Source organism: Scomber scombrus, chromosome 13 (assembly GCF_963691925.1).
Source record: "Scomber scombrus chromosome 13, fScoSco1.1, whole genome shotgun sequence".
Lineage (NCBI taxonomy): Eukaryota > Metazoa > Chordata > Actinopteri > Scombriformes > Scombridae > Scomber > Scomber scombrus.
Window position 1 is genome coordinate 30087261 of NC_084982.1, and position 20000 is coordinate 30107260.

At 39.1% G+C, this 20000-nt stretch overlaps 1 protein-coding gene across 1 annotated transcript in view; it reads left to right on the forward strand.

The window, feature by feature from the left end:
* LOC133992670 (myosin light chain kinase, smooth muscle-like) overlaps positions 1–20000 on the forward strand; it is an 80999-nt gene that overhangs the window by 23408 nt on the left and 37591 nt on the right. Inside the window, 10 exon segments of the mRNA XM_062431356.1 lie at positions 3013–3169; positions 3565–3730; positions 3838–3859; positions 5002–5284; positions 5504–5577; positions 5773–5873; positions 5955–6164; positions 6415–6543; positions 11191–11346; positions 18161–18283. Of these exon segments, the coding sequence (XP_062287340.1) occupies positions 3013–3169; positions 3565–3730; positions 3838–3859; positions 5002–5284; positions 5504–5577; positions 5773–5873; positions 5955–6164; positions 6415–6543; positions 11191–11346; positions 18161–18283 (1421 nt within the window).

The following is a 20000-nucleotide window of genomic DNA, read 5'->3' on the forward strand; positions in this document are numbered from 1 at the left end:
TACTATCAGTACTACTACTACTACTGCTACTACTACTACTACTATCAGTACTACTACTACTACTATTACTACTACTACTGCTATCAGTAGTACTACTACTACTACTACTGCTACTACCATCAATAGTACTACTACTACTACTATCAGTACATACTACTGCTGATACTACTACTACAACCTGATCTCACAGAAATACGTGACAGGGGCACCTATTTCTGTTAACACTGAATTTCGTGATGGGGACACGTAATGTGTGAAAGTTACGTGTCCCCATCATGGAAACAATACCAATGTAAAATCAATGGGAATCCTCTTTCTTGGTTCATTCTAATAACAGCCTATAAAACTATTGATTATATTATTATTCATGTGGTAAAATGCTAAAAGAGGACAGTATTTCCCTTTTTAATAACGTAAAGGTAATAAATATAATAACTACCTCATTACACCAAAATGAAAGTTATATCAAACACAACCGGTTTTTTAGACAACAAAAAAATCGTATTTAATGCACTATAATAAATTCAGTTAAATGACTAAAAAATAACAATTAAATAAAAGATTTATAGATTAGAAAACAGTATTAATTACCGCCCACTACGTGACGTTGTTGAACCGGGGAATCCGTGTGTCCGCCACGAAAGAGGATTCCGTGATGGGGACACGTAACTTTGACACATTGCGTGTCCCCATCACGAATGTAGTAGTACAGCCACGAGATCAGGCTCTACTACTACTACTACTATTACTACTACTTCTACTACTACTACTATCAGTACTAGTACGACTGTTACTGCTACTACTGATTCTACTACTACTACCGCTAGCTGACTCCCATTCAAAAAACCTCAGCTCTCTCTTGAAACACTGAGTCAGTCATTGTTTCCAGCAAGTCATTCTGGTCTCAGTCTCTACATTCAGGCCCTCTAATAAGTGTGCTTGTGGTCATTTTGGGAAATTATTGCTTCAAATGAAGACTTATAGAAGCTTTGATGCCAGCTGAATGATTGATGGCTGTGATTGACAGTTTGCTCACCTGTTGCTCCGTAACTTTATTTTACTGAGTTTAATGTGTTTCCAGAGCATGAAAGGCAACACATGCTTCTTATTTGGAAGGTCTTGGCTCCAACAGCAAAGATGCCACCAAATATAAGCTGCAACTCTGGGCTTCAAACTGGCTCCAATATAAACTGAGCTTCAATTATACCCTAGTTCCTCCTGTGGAAATGCAGGTAGCAAGAAGCGTTTCAAACAATGAGGTTGAATTGTATCAAATGCAGATGAAAATGCAGGAAAAAGAGCTGTGGCATGTGTTTCAGGTTTGTGGAGGTGTTTGGAGAGGAGATGCTTCTAACACTGTTAACTCTGACTTCATTAATCCTGCAGTTTCCAAACATGACCCTCAGCGATATTCCTCATAAAACCTTGTCCATGTGTGTACAGCCGTTATTCAGTGCAGCGAGCCGGCTCAAAGGTTTAGAGTTTACTGCGTCGTAAACAGCTCGATGGGGGCTTCCTGTTTTCTAAACACAACCAGACGGAGCCGGTATCTTTTCCCCGTGTCGCACCTCTGCAGCAGCTTTCTTCAGACACAGTTGACACTTTAAAAAAAATATTATGTTTTTGGGCTTTTTTGCCTTTATTGGACAGTTGGTTGCAGAGAGACCGAAAGGAAACAAGGGGAGAGAGAAAGGGGACCCTATTATTAATATTACTTTAAAGAAACTTTTTTTAAAAAGTTGTTCTTTTTGGCCATTTTGTCTTTATTTGCTTAGTAATAGCAGAGATTCAGACAAAGAGGGTGATGACCTGCAGCAAAGCTTCCCAGCAGGAATCCCTTTAAATACCTTATTCATGCCAAATTAACAATAAGGCAATAAATAATAAAAAATAAAAAAATAAATCACCTGACTTATTACAAGTGCATTTGGCTGAATGCAATAGTAACTGAGGGACGGTGAGTGTAAATGTCTCTTTTATGTGTAATGGAACAATGTGTATTTTTTTTAACTTATTGTATTGTTTCATCCGTCTTTTAATCTATTAATCGCTATTCTATACCTATAATCAATACTGGAATACTGTTTGCATTATTGTGCAAAGAATGATGAAAATAATCATATAACTACAAAAAAGGGAAAGAAAGAAAAAACAACTACTTTAAATGCGAAATTCTTCTAAACTCTAATGGGTTTTTTTTTCCACCTGCAGAAACTTCTGGGAAAAAATATGGCTTTCCCGTCCTCCATGAAAACAGGGTGAGCTCTTAAAGTATCTGTCTTCTCCTCCTTAAAAGAAATACCAATACAACAATGTAAAAATACTCCTTTAAATGTTAAAGTACTGCATTAAAAACCTGCCAACAGTAAAAGTACTGCAGTATTATAGTGATGTAGTATGCAGTATTATAGTAAAAGTACTGCAGTATTATGAGTGATGTAGTATGCAGTATTACAGTAAAGTACTGCAGTATTATGAGTGATGTAGTATGCAGTATTACAGTAAAAGTACTGCAGTATTATGAGCGATGTAGTATGCAGTATTATAGTAAAAGTACTGCAGTATTATGAGTGATGTAGTATGCAGTATTACAGTAAAAGTACTGCAGTATTATGAGCGATGTTAAAATGTAATGTAAAAAAAGCAAAACAAATAGGAACTTAAAGTGTATTTAAGTGAAAAAAATGTCCTTTGAAGTCAATTGGTTTAAATCAAATAAACTGAGAAAATTAAAGGGAATTATTCCTATTTTCCTAAAGAAATTGGGAATTTTGTATGGTTGAGTTGAGTTTATCTCTGTGAAGTTTGTATTCTGGTACCAATAATGTGCTTTCTGCATACTATTAGTACTCCAAAATCCCAGGAAATTATAAATGAAAGGATCTGTAAAATAAAGCTTTATCAAAACTGTGAAAATACAACCAACCAGTTATGATCCGCTGTCATTTTCTCTCAGTTGTAAATAAATTAATAATGCATCAATCCTCACAGCTGTACTTCTCATGGTTCCAGGTATCGCTCTGCGGTGGAGAACAGGCCCAGTATTTGGGGTGAAAGTCCGCCAAGGTTTGTCTCCAAACCGGGTCGAGTGTTTACCAAACTGGGACAGACTGGAAAGTTCTCTGCCAAAACCACAGGACGCCCTCAACCACAGGTCACATGGTTCAAGGTGGGCGGAGCTAAACAGACATTTCAATAGCGTCTGCGTCAAAAAATATTTTTCAATATTCATAACAAAAACAAGCTTTAACTGCACAAGGAGGGAAGAAGGAAGGAAGGGAGGAAGAAAGAATGAAAGGAGGGAGGAAGAAAGGAAGGAAGGGAGGAAGAAAGAGGGAAGGAGGAAGGAAGGAAGGTAGACGTTAGGAAGGAAGGAGGAAGGAAGGAAGGGAGAAAGAAGGAAAGAAAGGAGGGAGGAAGAAGGAAGGAAAGGAGGGAGGAAGGAAGGGAGGAAGGAAGACGGGAGGAAAGGAGGAGGAAGAAGGACTGTTTTGTACTATTTATGCTTTTTTAAGCCTAATGACGACATATGGGTCATTAATTTAATGATTGTCTCTCTTTCAGGAGGAGGCGGAGCTTCAGACTGGTGGGCGGGTCACTATGTATGAGCGCTCTGGCCTGCACTTCCTGGAGATAAAGGAAGTGTGTCTGGAGGATGCAGGAAGTTACACATGTTCTGTCAGCAACAGCGCCGGGACGGCAGCCGCCACTGCTGAGCTGAGTGTCCAGAGTAAGACGACCAATCAGGGTTACTAAAGTACTCTGATATAAAACACAGACAATGTTCAAAGTGTGACTGAGGAGTAATTATTTCTGTCCTGATGTTTGTCCTCACAGGTTCTTCTGATGGCTCCGGCAGGTGAGTCACGTTTTTCAACATGTCGACATGAAACAACTGCAAACAGTGTTCTATCTATTTGATCCACATCATGCCTTTCAACTCAGTTTCCTACCATCGTTAAGCTGATGAGACCAGGCCTCTGAAATGAGGCCAATGCGGAAGTAACTTAAAACTGCATTCTATCAAAAGGCCACCAGGGGGCGACCGTTTTGGTGTCAAAAGGACTTCCGTCTCTATACAAGTCAATGGAGAATTCACCAACTTCTCACTTGATTTCTAACCTCAGTAAACGTTTTCAAAATGTGTTTATGGTCTCAATCGCTAGTTTAAAGCCTTCTTCAATGCAGTATGATGTTCATTTGGGACATTTTGGCCTCCCTGATTTTATATGTGACGATAAAGCAGGGTATGCATTAGGGCGTGGCTACGTCCTGATTGACAGGTTGATTGGTTCACAGGTTCAGGTTTTCTGCAGAGTTTTGTGATTATGTGTAGAATGTGGTAGATCTAGTCCTCGCAACCTCCCCTGCTCCTCCTTTGGTAAAATTGCGGGAAATTGTGAAAAATGCGTGAAAATAATGTGATCTTTTTAAAACTAGATAGATAGATTTTACTTTATTAATCCCTGAGGGGAAATTTAAAATGTCCAAGCAGCAATATCGCAATACATGGTACAAAGACAACAAACATAGAAATCACACAAAATATAAAATAATATAAAAACACAAAAACACACCCTCCCACCCTCAGCATTGCTAGAATAATGAGTATAGGTATAGGTAAAAGTACATGTAAAGTAGTTAGAGTTGTATTGCAGCTACTTGCAATGAAGACTCATGTGATCACTTCCTTGAATAAAAACGCAGACTGCATATCACAGATACAAATATAGTTTATTGCCAATTTTAATGACATTTCTGGACATGAGATCCATGAGCTCAAAGTTACGTGAAATAGAAAACCCTGTTCTTGAGTTCCATTTATTGTACATACGTATGTGACAGTGTATACATACATATAGTATGTGTAAATTCAAGTATCTGTGAATGGGAGGAATTAACTAATAAAGGTTAAAATAACTTCAGTCCTCTGTTCACCAAGAAAGTCCAAAAGATTCCTAAATCACATCAGTGACATGAAGATTCTTCAAAATCCTGCAGGACCGTCCGACCAGCTGAGGAACCACGAACCAGGGACAGAACTCTGACAGTGGATGATAGTGCTCCAGTGCTCCCAGTGCTTCCAGTGCTTCCAGTGCTCCAGGGCTCCAAGTGCTTCCAGTGCTCCCAGGGCTCCCAGTGCTCCCAGTGCTTCCAGTGCTCCCAGTGCTCCACAGAGAAGCCCCTCCCTCAGCCTCGACAGGGAACCTCCTGGAGGAGCAGACAGCTCCCTCTAGTGTCTGAGAAGAAGACTTCAGCTGCTCCATCTGCTGGAATTTTTCAGGTTTGGTTGTAATTACTGAATATTTATTAACAATAATAAACCATGAAATATAAGAAAATATACTTAAGACTATAGAATGATGGTAAGACACAGACCAGGTCAATTTGAATGTAAAATATATTTATATCAGTTTATTCTGTAAGATACAGCAGGGACACCAATACGGTTCAACCAGAGACCATTTTTTGTTGTTGTTTTTTCGTTTGTCTGCATGTCCAGTCTCCTGTGAGTCCTGCTCCGCTTCAGACCGGTCCAGTCCAGCAGACAGCAGCGGCATTAGACAGCAGCAGCAGGTATAGAAAGACATCAAACTTTCACAGAAATATCAGATCATCAGACAGAACATTAGAAGATCCCTTCATAATGTTTACAATGGAAGTGATAGAGGGATAAATCCACAGTCCTCCTTCTGTGGAAACATGGATTTAAAAGTTGATCTGAAGCTAATATGAAGCTTCAGCGTCAACAGTAGTATGTGTGTGTTTCAGGGCTGTGAGGAGGTCGGGGTTGGGGTCCAGTCTGCGGTTCGAAGCCATTCCTCTGGACCAGGAGGCTACAGAGGGAGCACAGGTCACATTCACCTGTCAAGGTAATCCAGGATCAAATAAAAACCCTTGATTTGTTTTATCTTGATGAGGTCTTACCAATCTCCCCTCTCACTTGCTATCAGTCTCATCAGCTGCTGTTGCTACGGTTACATGGCTGAAAGACGGGGGTCAGGTGAAACCCGGACCAGGTCTGCAGCAGAGACAGGATGGCAGCCGTCTCACCCTCAACATGGAGAGAGTGACACAGGCTGACCGCGGCAACTACAGCTGTCAGCTGATCACTGCTGATGGACAGAAGGTTACCTCTGCAACATGGACGCTGTCTGTCAACAGTAAGAACTATTCATCTCTTCTCTCTCTCATGTGTGTCCTCTCTCTCTCTCTCTCTCTCTCTCTCTCTCTCTCTCTCTCTCTCTCTCTCTCAGGTGTGCCTTTTCTCTCTCTCTCTCTCTCTCTCTCTCTCTCTCTCTCTCTCTCTCTCTCTCTCCCTCTCTCTCTCTCAGTGTTTTCTCTGTCTCAGGTGTGTCTTCTCTCTCTCAGGTGTGTCTTCTCTCTGTCTCAGGTATGTCTTCTCTCTCTCAGGTGTGTCTGGGCAGCCTCCAGTGTTCGTCAGCGCTCTGCAGGGCTGTTGTGTATCGGAGGGTCAGACTATCAGCCTGCAGGTCTCTGTGGAGGGAAAACCTGCTCCAGGTGTCAGCTGGTTGCATAACGGTCAGTACTGTCATGGTTTCACTGTGTGGTGGGAATGTTTAGCCATAGTCTCTAACCTATAACTGATTGTTCTTGACAGGTAGGCAGTGATTTCCCTTCAGACAGGATGAACATCACAGGAGGAGAAATCATATTAACCACAGGGGAATGACAGGGTCTGGCTGGTAATAGACCTTCAGCAGGGCAGCGCCTGAGTCCTCCTCAGGGGGGCACCAGAGAGTTGAAGGAGAGTTAAAGATATCAATCACTACAAACAGGAGCTGCTAACAGCTGTTTCACAGGACTTTTAATATCGACACGTTGTAATATTTTGATAATAAATTTGACCAAAACAGACATGGTGTTAAAACGTGTCCTGAAAGAAAACAAACTGATCGATGCTTCTTCCTGTCTGATGCTCAGTAACAGATAACATTACTGACACAGACAGAACGTTACTGAATGACAATGCTTCATATTAATTATTAGCCAAGCGTGATGCATCAGTCATTAGTTCAGTTGTCCATCTTTCAAGTTATCATTTAGTTTGATTTGTTGATGAAAAATGAGAAAAGTTTCATCAAAGTTACTGTTAATTTATTTTCAATCTTGTTTTCTTTGTGGTAAAACATTTTGCTGAATGTTTGACGGTTCTTTGTTTCAGATTTAGAACATGTAGTTTAGAAAAAGTAGTTTTATATCATACTTTACTATGACTATATATCAGGTTGTAGTACTGTTGCTGTGTACGGCGAGTATTTACTTTAATGTCTTTATGTCTATACTATAAATGTCTATACTCATTTTATAGTGCAGTATTGGTTGTCAATGTGATGCCTGTAGAGAAACTGCAGTGAGGATCCTGAGCTCCTGAAATAGCTCCCATGAACCTGTGATGAATATTGAAGAGGAAGCTCAGTGTGTGTTGGACTGAAAGCTCCTGCAGAGGGCAGCAGAGACTCTGAAGAGCTGATCCACTCTGAATGGAAGAGTTGGATGGCAGAGAACAAGCTGAGCTTCCCGTGTATATTTTTTATTAAATTGATTATTTCATAGATATTTTGGACAGACTCGCATATAAAGCTGTGCTACATGTTATCTCCGGTTAAAACCTCATAAAGTCTTTATCATGTAGATCCACATAATATAAAGCAATCTACAACCAAAACCTGCAACTGGAAACACACATTAACTGCAGCGTGTGAGCATGAACAGCAGTGAAACCTTACTGCTTGTACACGTTGGGACTTTATTCAACACTAGATTCTTACCTTTAAGGCCCATTTATGCTCAACGTACGTACAAAAATGTTTACGTCCTTTTCAAACGATGTTACCATCACTGCTCACATACTCCCATGCATCCTTTACGTTGGCATGGATGTTAACCAATACATCCACCAGGGGGCAGCACAGAGTCAAACGTTTATGACAACAACAAACTCAAAAACAAACATGGCGACGGTGGAGGAGATATAGATAATGTTCCTCTTGCATAAAAGACAAAAGTAACATCATAGATATGTATAAAGTTTCTAACCAACTCGCACAACCTTTCCTCAAAAAGTTCCGCCATTGTTATTTTTTCTTCGTGCCTCACTAGAGCTACGCATCGGGTAGTGACAGCAACACTGCCCCCACCTGGTTTCCGGTGGTACTGCTCCGTTTGGTCCGTATCTGTAAGCTTTATGGAAACGTGCAGAAATACAGACGAAATGAACGCGGAGCACGGACAGAATCATAATTCTGTAATTGTGTTACCGACCTGCAGGAAGTCTTATTCTGTGACATTATCTCAGTGTCTCAAATCAAGGAGGAAATAAAAGCATCGTCTAATGCCTCTGTCTTTAATCTTTAATGATGATGATTGATAACCACCTTCAACTTTTCTCGTAAATATTAAGACCAGGATCTGATCCTCATAATCAGTGTGTTTTCATCACCCCCCCCCCCCCCCCCCCCCCCCCCCCCCCCCCACCCCCCCCCCACCCTCCTCTCAGCTAGGACTCAACTGATACTGGATTTTACGGCCCGATGCCAAAGCAGATATTATTATTATTATTATTAGATATTAGGGGACAAAAATATTCTGATATCTATATCGGCCGATAATGTTATATTTACAGAATCGATGCAATGATTCCTCAAATATGGTAAAAACACTTGTGACAGAGATATGTAATGTTTCAGTTCACTGACGTGTTTTTATACAATAATAATAATTACCTATAAATATAAAAAAAAATTTAAACTTGAATTAAGAAAAAGGAGCAAATATACATAAAATGCTGCTTATATAACTGTATTTATATACACCGAACCTTGAGTTTACTGACCACAACAAGAAAAAGAAAGAGAAGAAATGGCTGTTAAAATCTTTACAAGCAGAGTAGAAAAAGCTGATCTGAAATCTGCAGAAACAACAGAGAGAGAGAAGAGAGAGAGAGAGAGACAGAGAGAGAGACAGAGAGAGAAAGAGAGAGAGACAGAGAGAGGGAGGGAGAGAGAGAGAAAGAGAGACAGAGAAAGAGAGACAGACAGAAAGAGAGAGAGAAAGAGAGAGAGACAGAGAGAGAGAGAGAGAGCTGCAGTGCTGTACAACCGTTAAACAAATATGAGAGCTGGAAACCATATAAAGACAAAACATGCTGCTGCAGCGAACACACACACACACACACATACACACACACACACACACACAGTGGATTCCCCTGTTAATGCCCTTCTTGGGTCGGCTTCAGTGTTTCTGTGTGTTAATCACGGCGGGGCTGCAGAGAAAAATCCAATCAAATTATTTATTTTATTTGTACTTTTTTTCCCTCTTAATCATGTTTTAAAGTTCAGTAGTCCAGCAGTCAGGTGTCTGTATGAACCTCACTGTGATCATTCCTCCTGTTCATGCTGACTATTGAAACCTTTAAAATGCACTTAAGAGATAAAATGTGATAATAATAATAAAGTTAAAGTGTTAGGATCTGTTTTATTAAAGGTTTGCGTGTGTAGAAACGTGTGCAAACTTGACGTCACCCACAAAAAATGTGCAAGCTGATCTACTAACGCAGCGCACTGAGGTTTGCATCTTTTAACTGTGCATTTAGTACGTTTACCGTAATGACTGTAATATTAGTAGTTTACCGTAATGAATGTAATATTAGTAGTTTACCGTAATGACTGTAATATCAGTAGTTTACCGTAATGAATGTAATATTAGTAGTTTACTGTAATGAATGTAATATTAGCAGTTTACTGTAATATTAGTAGTTTACCGTAATGAATGTAATATTAGCAGTTTACCGTAATGAATGTAATATTAGTAGTTTACTGTAATGAATGTAATATTAGCAGTTTACCGTAATGAATGTAATATTAGCAGTTTACTGTAATCAATGTAATATTAGTATGTTTACCGTAATGAATGTAATATTAGTAGTTTACCGTAATGAATGTAATATTAGTAGTTTACCATAATGAATGTAATATTAGTAGTTTACCGTAATGACTGTAATATTAGTAGTTTACCATAATGAATGTAATATTAGTAGTTTACCATAATGAATGTAATATTAGTAGTTTACCGTAATGAATGTAATATTAGTAGTTTACCATAATGAATGTAATATTAGTAGTTTACCGTAATGAATGTAATATTAGTAGTTTACCGTAATGAATGTAATATTAGTAGTTTACCGTAATGAATGTAATATTAGCAGTTTACCGTAATGAATGTAATATTAGCAGTTTACTGTAATGAATGTAATATTAGCAGTTTACCGTAATGAATGTAATATTAGTACGTTTACCGTAATGAATGTAATATTAGTAGTTTACCGTAATGAATGTAATATTAGTAGTTTACCGTAATGAATGTAATATTAGTACGTTTACCGTAATGAATGTAATATTAGTAGTTTACCGTAATGAATGTAATATTAGCAGTTTACCGTAATGAATGTAATATTAGTAGTTTACCGTAATGAATGTAATATTAGCAGTTTACCGTAATCAATGTAATATTAGTAGTTTACCGTAATGAATGTAATATTAGTAGTTTACCGTAATGAATGTAATATTAGTAGTTTACCGTAATGAATGTAATATTAGCAGTTTACCGTAATGAATGTAATATTAGTAGTTTACCGTAATGAATGTAATATTAGCAGTTTACCGTAATGAATGTAATATTAGTAGTTTACCGTAATCAATGTAATATTAGTACGTTTACCGTAATGAATGTAATATTAGCAGTTTACCGTAATGAATGTAATATTAGTAGTTTACCGTAATGAATGTAATATTAGTAGTTTACCGTAATGAATGTAATATCAGTAGTTTACCGTAATATTAGTAGTTTACCGTAATGAATGTAATATTAGTAGTTTACCATAATGAATGTAATATAAGTAGTTTACCCTAATCAGTGATCACCTGTTGCACCTGTTTTTATTCACGTAGTTATTCTGAGTAGATCACACACTAACTAAACGCTCAATTTATTGCACTGCTCACGCTATTTAGTACCTTTATTTGGGATCTTAATAAATCAGATTCTTAGTGTTAAAATCAGATCAGTCCAGTCCCATAATGCACCTGGATGTTTCAGGAGAACCTCCTAAATGTCTGTGACTCTGATGACATCACTGTGATCGATGTCGTCTCCTTCCTCCCTCAGACGGGCCGGTTCCAGCTGTTGCTCGGTCCTCGTGTGTCGGGGGCGCGGCCACGCTGACCATCCAGCGCGCGTCCCGCCGTGACGAAGGCGTGTACGTGTGCGTGGCGAAGAACAGCCGTGGCAGAGCGGAGTGCAGCGCCAGAGTCCAGGTCAAAGGTTGGGGCATTGATTATTATTATTGATCTCACCATGTCTGTGGGCACGATTACCTTACAGTACTAATCTTGTAATGTGTAAATATGAACCCATTTACCACAAACACCTTCACACCGGTGACGTCATCAAGCTAATTAAGTCTCAAATACACATCTATACATAAAGTCATTAATCACATATCCCTTTCAATGGTAACATGGTCCTTGTACATAACGACCTGTAACTGATGAAATATTGAGGATTGTTACATTTTGTCTGAGCGTTTCTATTTTAACGGGCGCAGCTTCTACAGATATTACGGTAAAAGTGGAGCGGCCCACGGAAACCCACAGAGCGCTAATCAGCCAATCAAATCCCTGCGTTCGGACACACGGAGAAAAGAGTTCATATGAGTTGTTGTAAAGTTATTAGATGTGAAATTAAGTTTATGGTTTAAGGTTAAAAGTAAAAAGAGACACTTTATTTAAGAAGCACAATCAGAAGCTTTCTGTAACGCACTTTATATTAAAATGCCATTTTTATTTGATATAAGAAAAGAACATTTATTTATCTTATCCTTTGTAATTCTTATTTTATTTTTTATTTGAATCCCACCAGTTGAGTGTAAATACTAATAAATGAATTCTATAATCTGCCCACTAGACTCAGACATTATGATGTTCTGGTCCTTCAAATGAGGAAAATGTCACTAATTGGACCTCAGTGAATTTTAATTGAATACACAATAATATTTATGCCTCAGTTTTATATTTTTTTATTAACTTATTTTTAACTATTTAAAAAAAAAAGTTAATTAAATCTTTTTCTGGACTCATTTAGCTGATGAATGAATCTTTGCCTTTTCATTCACACAGACTCATTTGATAGTTAACAGCTGTTTTTATGTCGTATATTATTTGTTAATGCTGATCTTACAATGGAAGTGATGCAGGACTAAACCCACAGTCCTCCTTCTGTGGAAACATGGAGTTAAAAGTTGATCTGAAGCTTCAGCCGTCTGAATGAGAGACAGAACGAAAGGAAGGAAGGAAGGAAGGAGATAAAGAAAGAACAAGAAGTATGAGGGGGAGAGGAAGAAGAGAAAGAAGACATGAGAAGGAGAGAAAGAAAGAAAGAAAGGAAGGAAGGAGGGAGATAAAGAAAGAACAAGAAGTATGAGGGGGAGAGGAAGAAGAGAAGGAGGAAGAACAGAGAAAGAACAAGTAGGAGGGGAGGAAGAAAGAAAGGAAGAAAAAGGAGGAAGAAGAGAAAGAAGACATGAGAAGAAGAGAAAGAACAAGAAGTATGAGAAAGAAAGGAAGGAGAGAAAGAAAGAACAAGTATGAGGAGGAGAGGAAGAAGAAAAAGTTTTACTGTTTACTGTTCATATGGACACCTGACTGCTGCTTTAACACACACACACAAACACACACACACACACACACACACACACACACACACACACACACACACACACACACACACACACACACACTCAAGATGAATCTGTCTTCATAGTGGGAGTCTGTGAAATTAGCATCTGAGCTTAAAATACTCTCAGAGCTGCAGAGCCTAAAGAAACACAGGAGCTAGCAGTGAAGCTGTGTGTGTGTGTGTGTGTGTGTGTGTGTGTGTGTGTGTGTGTGTGTGTGTGTGTGTGTGTGTGTGTGTTTGTGTGTGTGTGTGTGTGTGTCAGCCAATCATCCATCAGCACGTGAGGAACAGAGAAGATGATCACAGCTTTATAAGGAGAATCAGAGAGGGAAGAAAATCCTCCCGCAGCAGGAAATCCCCCCACTGGACACACACACACACACACACACACACACACACACACACACACACACACACACACTCTGGGTTCGGTGTGTAAATAACAGGAGATTCCCACAGACTGACCCACTTGACCTTTAGAGTTTAACAGCATCATGTCCATGTGTGGACAATAAAGTTTCTGCTCTTCGGAAAAAACCGTCCCGTCCTCTCTGTGAGAAGCTGCAGTCGGTTTCCACCAGAGAACTGAAACGTCAGCGTCTGCTCATCTTCTGGTTTCCAGCAGCTACACCTCGCTACCTCAGACCAGAGATAGTTATCAGAGCCAGAGCACTAAGAGAGGTTCTTTATAAATTGGAGCCAGACCCGGTAGAAAAATTGGTTATTTTATTGTTTGCAGAAACGGGCGAAATGTCTCCACAGCGCCCCCTAGGCAGATTAATTCTCTCTAGATTGACATAGAAAATTTAAATTCGTTGCACATATGTATCATGTAAAGATGCACATAAAAGTGTCTTGGACCCTTAAACTAACTCCAGCAGGAAGTCGGGTCGGTTATGACCACTCAAAGCGCTTTTAGATCCAACATACATCGTCCAATTTGCCCCAAATTTCTCACACATGATGATGATGATGATGAAGGAGAGGAGAGAGAGGAAGGAGAGGAAGGAGAGGAGAGAGAGAGAAGAAGGAGAGAGAGAGGAAGGAGAGGAGAGAGAGGAAGGAGAGGAGAGAGAGAAGAGAGAGAGGAGAGAGAGAGAGAAGAAGGAGAGGAGAGAGAGAGGAGAGGAAGGAGAGGAGAGAGAGAGGAGAGAGAGAAGAAGGAGAGAGAGGAGAGAGGAAGGAGGAGAGAGGAAGGAGAGGAGAGAGAGAGGAGAGGAAGGAGAGGAGAGAGAGAGGAGAGAGAGAAGAAGGAGAGGAGAGAGAGGAAGGAGAGGAGAGAGAGAGGGAGAGGAGAGAGAGGAAGGAGAGGAAGGAGAGGAGAGAGAAGCACATTGAAGGTCCAGATTACCTGTGAGACCAGAAAGCACAGACAACTCCGGGGAAGAAGTTTAGCTTATTGATGCATTAATAGTACATGAATGTTAATGGATATAGATGGATGGATAGAGAGAGAGAGAGAGGAGGAGAGAGGAGCCCAGTGCATCATGGGAGTCCCCCGGCAGTCTAAGCCTAGTTAGTTCCAAGTTTTTATTCTCCATCTTGTCACATGTGCTGTGTGCCATCAGAGCAGGTAAACTCAGTGTGAGTCTCTGAGCCAGCTGTCAATCAAACACAAGCACATCAGACATCAGAGATACTATAAGTCTTCAAGTCTTACAGAGATCAATAACCAGCACACTGAGTAGAGACTGAGACCAGAACGACTCACTGGAAACAATCATTGGGGATTTTATTGAGTCCGCTGGTGACGTTTTAGGTTCTGTGGGAGCTGCTTATATTATATATGTTGTTTTTAGCTATAAATATATATCTATATACACCAGGGATGTATTCAGAGAGCAGAGATGGTGCAGACAGTTTCACAGTGGAAAATAATCTGATAGTATTCGTCTCTTTTATAACAAAGCTCGGTTATAAAAGAGACGTCTGTAAAACTGTTGACAGGTGTGTGTGTGTGTGTGTGTGTGTGTGTGTGTGTGTGTGTGTGTGTTACAGAGTGTGTGTAATCATCAGTCTAGTCCTGACTCGTTCTCTCCATATATGGAGTTTGGATTTCCTTTTCTCTCCTGCAATAACTGACACAGACGTGTGTGTGTGTGTGTGTGTGTGTGTGTGTGTGTGGTCTGAGGGGGTGGGGGGTGGGGGGGAGGGATAACCTGTGTGCATGTATAAGTGCACGTGAGACTATTAATATACAGTATTTCTGCTGTGTGGTAAACGCTGAGGCTTTTTTCTGTATACATATCAGACATGCCTGAGAGGAGATCCACACACACACACACACAGAGACACACACACACACACACACACACACACACACACAGAGACACACACAGAGACAGAGACACACACACACACACACACACACACACACAGACACAGAGAGACACACACAGAGAGACACACACACACACACACACACACACACAGAGACACACACACACACACACACACAGAGACACTGTTTCACTCCTCAGGCAGAGGAAGTAAAACATATTCAATGTTCTAAAATGTTCAAGCTGTAATAAATAAAGTGTGTAAACATTTATACATAATTACATAGAAATGATTGAGTTATATAAAGTTATATTTATATTTCAGCTACTTTTAGGAAACTATTGAAAGAACCTAAGAAAGTGTATCGTTTGACACAAAAGTATTTTCTGTCAGGTAAAGATTTGTTAAGCATGAACCAAAATATGATGAATCAGCAACAACTCAGACATCTGAGCTGTGAGCCGACTACACACTGCTGTCTGGTTCCATCTTTAACAATGTGTTGTATTTATAAAGCTTGGTATATTATATATATATATATATATATATATATATATATATATATATATATATATATATATATATATATATATATATATATATATATATATATATATATTATCCATTGTGTCAAATCTGCATCTGAAAAGTAACTAAAGCTGTTAAATAAATGTAGTGGAGTAGAAAGTACAATATTTCCCTCTGAGATGTAGAAAGTAGCATCACATGGAAATACTACAGTAAAGTACAAGTACCTCAAACTGTACTACAGTAAAGTACAAGTACCTCAAACTGTACTGCAGTAAAGTACAAGTACCTCAAACTGTACTACAGTAAAGTACTAGTACCTCAAACTGTACTACAGTAAAGTACAAGTACCTCAAACTGTACTGCAGTAAAGTATAAGTACCTCAAACTGTACTACAGTAAAGTATAAGTACCTCAAACTGTACTACAGTAAAGTACAAGTACCTCAAACTGTACTATAGTAAAGTACAAGTACCTCAAACTGTACTACAGTAAAGTACAAGTACCTCTAACTGTACTACAGTAAAGTACAAGTACCTCAAACTGTACTACAGTAAAGTACAAGTACCTCTAACTGTACTACAGTAAAGTACAAGTACCTCTAACTGTACTACAGTAAAGTACAAGTACCTCAAACTGTACTACAGTAAAGTACAAGTACCTCTAACTGTACTACAGTAAAGTACAAGTACCTCAAACTGTACTACAGTAAAGTACAAGTACCTCTAACTGTACTACAGTAAAGTACAAGTACCTCTAACTGTACTACAGTAAAGTACAAGTACCTCAAACTGTACTACAGTAAAGTACAAGTACCTCAAACTGTACTACAGTAAAGTACAAGTACCTCAAACTGTACTGCAGTAAAGTACAAGTACCTCAAACTGTACTACAGTAAAGTACTAGTACCTCAAACTGTACTACAGTAAAGTACAAGTACCTCAAACTGTACTGCAGTAAAGTATAAGTACCTCAAACTGTACTACAGTAAAGTATAAGTACCTCAAACTGTACTACAGTAAAGTACAAGTACCTCAAACTGTACTATAGTAAAGTACAAGTACCTCAAACTGTACTGCAGTAAAGTAAAAGTACCTCAAACTGTACTACAGTAAAGTACAAGTACCTCAAACTGTACTACAGTAAAGTACAAGTACCTCAAACTGTACTACAGTAAAGTACAAGTACCTCTAACTGTACTACAGTAAAGTACAAGTACCTCTAACTGTACTACAGTAAAGTACAAGTACCTCAAACTGTACTACAGTAAAGTACAAGTACCTCTAACTGTACTACAGTAAAGTACAAGTACCTCAAACTGTACTACAGTAAAGTACAAGTACCTCTAACTGTACTACAGTAAAGTACAAGTACCTTTAACTGTACTACAGTAAAGTACAAGTACCTCAAACTGTACTGCAGTAAAGTATAAGTACCTCAAACTGTACTACAGTAAAGTATAAGTACCTCAAACTGTACTACAGTAAAGTACAAGTACCTCAAACTGTACTATAGTAAAGTACAAGTACCTCAAACTGTACTGCAGTAAAGTAAAAGTACCTCAAACTGTACTACAGTAAAGTACAAGTACCTCAAACTGTACTACAGTAAAGTACAAGTACCTCAAACTGTACTACAGTAAAGTACAAGTACCTCAAACTGTACTACAGTAAAGTACAAGTACCTCTAACTGTACTACAGTAAAGTACAAGTACCTCAAACTGTACTACAGTAAAGTACAAGTACCTCTAACTGTACTACAGTAAAGTACAAGTACCTCAAACTGTACTACAGTAAAGTACAAGTACCTCAAACTGTACTGCAGTAAAGTACAAGTACCTCAAACTGTACTGCAGTAAAGTAAAAGTACCTCAAACTGTACTACAGTAAAGTAAAAGTACCTCAAACTGTACTACAGTAAAGTACAAGTACCTCAAACTGTACTGCAGTAAAGTACAAGTACCTCAAACTGTACTGCAGTAAAGTAAAAGTACCTCTAACTGTACTACAGTAAAGTACTAGTACCTCTAACTGTACTACGGTAAAGTACAAGTACCTCTAACTGTACTACAGTAAAGTAAAAGTACCTCAAACTGTACTGCAGTAAAGTACAAGTACCTCAAACTGTACTGCAGTAAAGTAAAAGTACCTCAAACTGTACTACAGTAAAGTACAAGTACCTCAAACTGTACTGCAGTAAAGTACAAGTACCTCAAACTGTACTGCAGTAAAGTAAAAGTACCTCTAACTGTACTACAGTAAAGTACTAGTACCTCTAACTGTACTACGGTAAAGTACAAGTACCTCTAACTGTACTACAGTAAAGTAAAAGTACCTCTAACTGTACTACAGTAAAGTAAAAGTACCTCAAACTGTACTACAGTAAAATACAAGTACCTAATCTCAACCTGCTCCGGCCGCTCTATAAAATGAATCTTTACCTACTCGAGACTTTGATTTGCTGCAACTGGTTTAAACTGAGCGATGCGTAAATCTGTGATGTCGTAACGAGTTTGAACTCAGGAACATTTAAACAGACGTGATGCTGAACAGATGTTTGATGTGTTTCTCTTCTCTGCGTGTTGTGTTGCAGGCAGGCTGCCGGGTCGCAGGTCAGAGCTCAGAGGAGAGTGTGAGGCTCCTCGCTTCACCAGAGGCCTCACAGACCTGAAGGTGATGGACGGCAGCAGAGTTACCATGACAGTGGAGCTGACTGGTACGACTGTGTGTGTGTGTGTGTGTGTGTGTGTGTGTGTGTGTGTGTGTGTGTGTGTTTATGTGTTCTGTGTGTGTGTTGAGCTGTGGTATTTCCTGTCAGATCTCCAGGGAGATGGTGGAGATGAGATGAGGACAGATTTACTCTGGACGATTCCTGCCTCTTCATTTCCTCTGTGTGTGTGTGTGTGTGTGTGTGTGTGTGTGTGTGTGTGTGTGTGTGTGTGTGTGTGTGTGTGTGTGTGTGTGTGTGTGAGATGCTCCTCGCTGTGGGACAAACCTTAAGGTTCAGCTCAGGTTTACATAATGTCCTCACAAGGATAGAAGTATAAATGTTTGTGTGTTCTGTCGTACAGCAGAGCCTGATATATGAGTTACTATAGAAGAGCAGCTAGAGCCTCCATATTATTAACCCAGCGTGTGTGTGTGTGTGTGTGTGTGTGTGTGTGTGTGTGTGTGTGTGTGTGTGTGTGTGTGTGTGTGCGTTACATAATGATTTTCCACAGAGGTTTTTCTCCATATAAGCTGCTGCCTGATCTCTGCTGTCACTCATCAAACTGTTTCTGAAGGTTTCATCTTAATGGGCCTCTCAGCTAGATAATAATAATAATAATAATAATAATAATAATAATAATAATAATAATAATAATAATAATAATAAAACCAGTTTTTTTATTGCTGCACTCTCTCTGTAAAATGCCACAAAAAAAAGTTTTCAATATTTGCAAATTACACATAAAACTGACATGAAATGAGTATAAAGTTAAAGGACCTGTAAAATAATGTGTTACCTAGTAGTCATATCATTTTAAGATAATGATGTTTGCCATAAAGGAGCATCCAGATTCCCTTTTTTGAGCCTTTTAAATTAGCAAGATATCTGTATTCATGAAGCTCTGATAAATCTTTACTTCAACCTTTCATCCGTCCTCTCATGAAGCCCGCTGTTGCAGGATTATCAGGTTTCCTTTACTTTCCTTGTTTAAAGGATGTTTCTGCAATTTTCTGTGTTTTTCTTCTTGTCAACAAATCTTAATGTTTGGATCCAAACCAGCAACTTCTACTAAAGTGTTGTTTGTGAATCAGAGTCTGAACTTTTAGTTACTTCAAATAAAACTGAAGGATTCAGAAGATTCAGGAAATGAATGCAAGTCAGTGAAATGTCCTCTATAGTGATGTAAACAGGACTGTGTGTGTGTGTGTGTGTGTGTGTGTGTGTGTGTGTGTGTGTGTGTGTGTGTGTGTGTGTGTGTAAATGTGTTTAACTGCATTTTAAAGGATCAGTCTGTTATATTTCTTCTGGTCAACAAACCTCAACAATAGACATTTTGAAAAATAAAGGTTTCCTGTAGTCAAGTGATCACTGTTTTCTTTTCCTTCCTTCCTTCCTTCCTTCCTTCCTTCCTTCCCTCTGTCCTTCCTGTCTTCTTTTCCTTCCTTCCTTCCTTCCTTCTTTCCTTCCTTCCTTCCTTCCCTCTGTCCTTCCTGTCTTCTTTTCCTTCCTTCTTTCCTTCCTTCCTTCCCTCTGTCCTTCCTGTCTTCTTTTCCTTCCTTCCTTCCTTCCCTCTGTCCTTCCTGTCTCCTTTCCTTCCTTCCTTCTTTCCTTCCTTCCTTCCCTCTGTCCTTCCTGTCTTCTTTTCCTTCCTTCCTTCCTTCCCTCTGTCCTTCCTGTCTCCTTTCCTTCCTTCCTTCTTTCCTTCCTTCCTTCCCTCTGTCCT